General features: G+C 50.0%; 1 protein-coding gene across 3 annotated transcripts in view; it reads left to right on the top strand.

The window, feature by feature from the left end:
- Positions 1–311: 311 nt before the first annotated feature.
- The window catches only part of LOC116987017 (S-adenosylhomocysteine hydrolase-like protein 1), a 62,854-nt gene continuing 57,086 nt past the window's right edge, over positions 312–6,079 (top strand). The window contains exons 1-2 of one of the 3 annotated variants that reach the window (XM_033042902.1): positions 312–412; positions 1,066–1,280. In XM_033042902.1, coding sequence (XP_032898793.1) covers positions 391–412; positions 1,066–1,280 — 237 coding nt within the window. In that variant the 5' untranslated portion in view covers positions 312–390. Of the gene's footprint in view, positions 413–918; positions 1,281–5,266; positions 5,272–6,079 lie in introns of those variants that run through there. The other 2 variants (XM_033042901.1, XM_033042903.1) reach the window with 2 other exon arrangements.

Genomic DNA, 6,079 nt, shown 5'->3' with positions numbered 1-6,079 from the left:
GCCCCCTCCTCTCCCTTTCCCAGATGCCAGGGTACGGTCCATGCGGTGGATGGAGAACCCTTCAGGCTGGACCGCTGAGTCTGGGGAGCTGGGGGTGAGCCATGTCTCTGTGAAACAGAACACAGAGCATTCCCTCAGCTCCCTTTGATAAAGCAGTCTTGCCCTTAAGTCCTCCACTTTGTTTTCAAGGGACTGTACATTAGCCAGTAGGATAGTAGGGATAGTCAGACGCAGAGTGCTGGCAGCGAGGTTGACGCATGGTTAGGGCACGCATGACGCGGGCGTGTGGGAGGGAGAGGGGGCGGCGCTCGGTGACGGACGGTGGAGTTGGTCGTCGCTGGTCGTTATCATCACAGCCAGAGAGACGTTGAGAGACAGCGAACCGGAGCCATGGCGGAGCTGCTGAAGAAAGTTATATGTATTCCTGATGGATAGTTCTAAATGAGTACATCTAAAACATGAATACATCAAAAATGTTTTGCACAAAAAAATAGTTCTAAACAAAATCATGTCTTCAGCGTTTACACTCCAACAGCGAGTATTTCTTATTTCCCCTATTGCAAAAGTATTTTCCTCTTTGATCGTTACAAAGCTGAGGCTAACTTTATTTCATGGGAGGAGCCCTCTTGTCGACGTCAGACGCAAAGTGCTGGCAGGGAGGAACGCTGACGTCAGACGCAGAGTGCTGGCAGGGTGGTGCCTGCGCGTTGACGTCAGATGCAGAATGCTGGGAGGGAAAGGGGTCTGACGTCCGACACCGAGTGCTGGCAGGGAGGGGCTTGCGCGTTAACGTCAGACGCAAACTGCTGGCAGGGAGGGTTTTGCGTGGTAACGTCAGACGCAGAGTGCTGGTAGGATGGGACTTTGCGTGGTAACGTCAGACGCAGAGTGCTGGCAGCGAGGTTGACGCAAGGTTAGGGCACGCATGACGCGGGCGTGTGGGAGGGAGAGGGGGCGGCGCTCGGTGACGGACGGTGGAGTTGGTCGTCGCTGGTCGTTATCATCACAGCCAGAGAGACGTTGAGAGACAGCGAACCGGAGCCATGGCGGAGCTGCTGAAGAAAGGTCTGTCCGTGCCGGTGGAGGCGCGAGGGGTGAAGGAGGCGCTGAAGGCCAAGGAGGTGAAGGAGAACGCCAACGCCGAGCGGGCGCAGGGCGGCGAGAAGATCAAGGCGGAGGTGGACAAGTTCTCCCTCAGCCCCGAGGCGCAGAAGGAGCCCAACCTGGCCGTCTTCAACAACGACAGCGGCGCCATCGCCGCGCACAAACCTGTGAAGAAGGTGAGGATTGTCGCGGCGGGCAGCCCGCGGTCCGGGGTAAGGACGCCCTGCCCCGCAGCCCTGTGGGAGTTGTAGTTCCCCCGCCCCGTGTCGCCGCCTTGTGGTGCCCAATATGGACTACAGCTCCCAGGGCCCCCTGCGGGGCACGCGCATGCGTGGTAGGCCCCACTCTGCCCTTGGCTTCCCCAAACCCCATCACTTTTGTGGGCAGTAATCATTCTCTCTCCCCCCCCCCCCCCACCCTCTTCTTCCCCCCCTCCTCCCTCTTCTTCCCCCCAGCCACTTCTTCTCCCCTCCTCCCTCTTCTCTCCCTCTTCTTCCCCCTCCTCCCTCCTCTTCCTCCCTCTTCCCCCCTCTTCTTCCCCCCCTCCTCCCTCTTCTTCCCCCCCTCCACCCTCTTCTTCCCCCCTCCTCCCTCTTCTTCCTCCCTCTTCCCCCCTCTTCTTCCCCCCCTCCTCCCTCTTCTACCCCCCCTCCACCCTCTTCTTCCCCCCCCTCCACCTCTTCTTCCCCCCTCCACCCTCTTCTTTCCCCCCCACCTCTTATTCCCCCCCCCAGCCTCTTCTCCCCCCCTCCTCCCTCTTCTTCCCCCCCTCCTCCCTCTTCTTCCCCCCCTCCTCCCTCTTCCACCCCTGATCCGACTTCTCCCGCGCCTCTTCTTCCCCCCTCACTCTTCTTCCCCCCTCCCTCTTCTTCCCCCCTCCCTCTTCTTTTCCCCTCCCCCTCTTCTTCCCCCCCCTCCCTCTTCTTCCCTCCACCCTCTTCTCCCCCCCCCCCCCACACACCTCCCCCCCCCCCCCCCCACCTGCTCTCTCCCACCACCACACTCCTCCACCTATCGCTCTTCCCCTCCTCCCCTCTCTTTTCCCCTCCCACCACCATCCTCCCAACCTTTCCTATTTCTTGTCATATTTCTTACTCATTATTGCTGCTGAAGGTATCCTGTTCCGTTATGGAAAAAGACTGAATGTTGATCAAAAATAATTCAATTAATCTGAAAATTTAGAATATTTATTTTGTCTTATAACAGCTTGAAAGTGTAGTTATAGGTTCATACAGTATCGAAAAGGGTTCTTCTGCCTAGCTGGAGTGTCCAGAGGTGGTTTACGAAAATGACCCCGAGGATGAGTGGGTTACTGGATGCTGAGTGTTTGACAACACTGGGCCTGTACTCGCTGGAGTTTAGAAGGATGAGGGGGATGGGGGGCCTCGTTGAAACTTACCGAGTTCTGAAAGACAGGGTTAGAGTGGATGTGGAGAGCAGTCCAGGACCAGAGGGCGCAGCCTCAGAATAAAAGGACCTTTAGGAAGGCGAAGAGGAGGAATTTATTTAGTCCAAGAGTGTAGTGAATCTGTGGAATTTATTGCCACAGATGGCTGTGGAGGCCAAGTCATTGGTATTTTTAAGGCGAAGATTGACGGATTCTTCATTAGTAAGGATGTCAGGAGATGGGGAGAAGGGAAGGAGAATGAGGTTGAGAGGGAACGATGGGTCAGCCAAGATTGAATAGACTTGATGGGCCGAATGGCCTAATTCTGCTCCAGTAACCTATGCAGGTGTGCAACAATGTCCATTGTTGCCGATTGGTGTTGTCCAAAAAGGAAGTTGAGATTATAGTGTTTTTGATTGGTTATTACATAAATTGGAATTATAAAAGACCTATTTGGAAAAGACCTTTATAAGTTTGTTTTAGCACAAATAAAGTTTGTGCTCCTTTTAAATTTAAAAACTACCTAAGTAAAAGTCCTGTCCCACTTACGCGATTTTTTTCGGCGACTTGTCGGCACCCGTCATGGTCGCAGCAGGTCACCGACTACTCACGAAATCGCGTAAGTGGGACAGGCCCTTAACTCTTTTTGTTATAACAATTCACTATGATTATTTAAAAAAATAACTTGCATTCTATATATTGATCCAAGAAAGCCCTCCGATGCATTTCCGAATAGTATGGTCAAAAGCATAATTGGCATTAAAACATACTAGGATTTTTTTGAGGCATTGACCAGAACAGGAGTGGAGGAGGGAGGGGCAGGAGGACATTCCAATGCAGAGGACATTGTCAACTGATGGGTGAGCTGCTACTGTGGGACAATTCAGTGGTTGTGTTGGAATGTACTGTGCTGGACTGGAGTAGGGGACTGTGGACAGCCAGGGGCATTGCAGGGTTTGCAAAAGTTTGGGAAATAGTGACATTTTGGTATTTGTCTCACATCAGCAATCAAGTTCTTGAACCACCCTGCACAGCCCGTCCTCAGCACTGAACACCAAGGACTTTCCGCTGTTAAGGTTGTTCTGTGTACTTTGCTATTTTGCGCTATCACAGTCTAGTCTACTTGCAATAACTGATAATCTGTTGTATATTTATTATTGGTTGTTGCGTCTAATGTTGCCCTCTAAAACTGCAGCACGTAAGAATTTTATTATTCTGGTGCATATAGCAAATGTTCTTGACATTGTCATCAGAGTTTCCAAAGCAACAACATAGAAACATAGTGCAGGAGTAGGCCATTCGGCCCTTCGTGCCTGCACCGCCATTCAATACGATCATGGCTGATCATCCAACTCAGTATCCTGTACCTGGCTTCTCTCCATGCCCCCTGATCCCTTTAGTCACAAGGGCCACATCTAACTCCCTCTTAAATATGGTCAATGTACTGGCCTCAACTACCTTCTGTGGCAGAGAATTCCAGGGATTCACCACTCTCTGTGAAAAATGGTTTTCTCATTTCGGTCCTAAAGGATTTCCCCTTTATCCTTAAACTGTGACCCCTTGTCCTGGACTTCCCCAACATCGGGAACAATCTTCCTGCATCTAGCCTGTCCAACCCCTTAAGAATTTTGTAAGTTTCTATAAGATCCCCCCTCAATCTTTGAAATTCTAGCGAGTACAAGCCGAGTCTATCAAGTCTTTCTTCATATGAAAGTCCTGACATCCTAGGAATTAGTCTGGTGAACCTTCTCTGTGCTCCCTCTATGTTCTCTGGAATCTCAGGTAAACTGGGGCATTATGGAGAATGAACTATAACAGTTGCATTATTTTTCCTGGCACTAACCATATTTATTAACCATTTGGATTGGGACCTTATCTTCATTTCCTCTATCCTTGTCCAGTTTAATTTGGTTTAGAGATACAGTGTGAAAGCAGGCCCTTCAGCCCGCCAAGTCCACGCCGACCAACAATCCTCGTGCACTGGTTCTATCCTAAACACTAGGGGAAATTTACACACCAATTATCCTACAACCGCACGTCTTTGGTAGGCGCGAGAAAACCGGAGCAGCCGGGGAAAACACATGTGGCCACGGGAGAACAAACAACATCCGTGCAAACAGCACCCGTAGTCAGGATCGAACCCGGGTTTCTGGCACTGTAAGGCAGCAACTCTACCTCTGCGGTTAGTCAGAATGCCGTGTGCATTGATTTTTTATTGCACCAAGGCTAGGCTTTGATCTACTGTTGGGGGCTAATAAGAGTGAACCAGCATAAGTTGTTGAACTTGCAGCACTCTAAAAGCATGTGGTGTCTGCAGATAAAATTTTGATTGAAGATTTCATTAATTATATCAAAAAGGTAATTACATTAATGTGTTAAAGTGCAAGAGTTCTCCATTAACAATTACCATGACAGATAGGTTAACATATAATCACAATCAAAAGTAGTAAGATTATTAGGACCGCACAGTTTCACAGCTGACGGAGCTGCTACCACACAGCGCCAGGGACCTGGGTTCGATCCCGACCTCGGGTGCTGTCTATGTGGAGTTTGCAAATTCTCCTTGTGACCGCGTGGGTTTCTTCCGGGTGCTCCGGTTTCCTCTCTCGTCCCAATGACATGCAGGTTTGTAGGTTCATTGACCTCTAGTGGGGTGATAAGCGTAGAAGGTTTAGTATAGAGATACAGCGCTGAAACCTCCGGGACGGCCAATGACATTAACACTGCCCTACACACACCAGGGACAATTTTATCAATCCATTTAATCTGCAAACCTGTGCGTCTTTAGAGAGTGGGACGAAACCGGAGCACCTGGGACCCACGCAGGTCACAGGTAGAACGTACACACTCCGCACAGACAAGCATCCGTAGTCAGGATTGAACCCAGTGTTTTTGCCTCTGCAATGGGCCTGTCCCACTTAGGCGATTTTTTTTTTTAGGCAACTACAGGCGATTAGTTTGTTGCCACATGTTCGCCGGTGGTCGCCGGGAGTATTCTCCTCAGTCGCGCAAAAAGTTGTATTGTCTTTCTGGTCGCCGCTAAATTTTCAACGTGTGGAAAAAAATTTCGGCCACGGTGGGTTTGACGCCATTGAGCGTAGCTTGACTTCTCCTGACGTAGGTGCTGTTGTAGGTTGGCACCGGGATGATGTAGGTTGTCGCTGGTTTTTCGGCGACCTGTTACGACTTTGACAGTTGCCGAAAGTATCGCCAAGTGGGACAGGCCCACAAGGCAGCAACTCTGCCGCTGGGCCAACATGCCGTCCTACAAGATGTAATCTTGTCCATGTTAGTTGAGAATTACGATGCCCTCTGGATTCATACTCTAAAAGGATTAAGTTGGGAAGCTCATTCTCTCCCTTTTGAGAATGATGCCACAAATTTAATTATTTTACTTGTTGAAAGCCATTGGGGTTGCTATGGGGATGGGAAGCCCTCGTTCAGAGAGGGAAGAACACTATGAGGTTCAGATAAAATGTCATTTTAAGTGAGTTTGGAATTCACTATTGCAAATGAATAAGTATGTTGATGTTCAATATAAATCTCAGCTTTCTGGTCATGAGTGGAATATAATGTTCAGTGTTACGA

The sequence above is a fragment of the Amblyraja radiata genome, chromosome 24, assembly GCF_010909765.2.
Source record: "Amblyraja radiata isolate CabotCenter1 chromosome 24, sAmbRad1.1.pri, whole genome shotgun sequence".
NCBI lineage: Eukaryota > Metazoa > Chordata > Chondrichthyes > Rajiformes > Rajidae > Amblyraja > Amblyraja radiata.
This window is presented reverse-complemented; position numbering and strand designations above follow the sequence as displayed.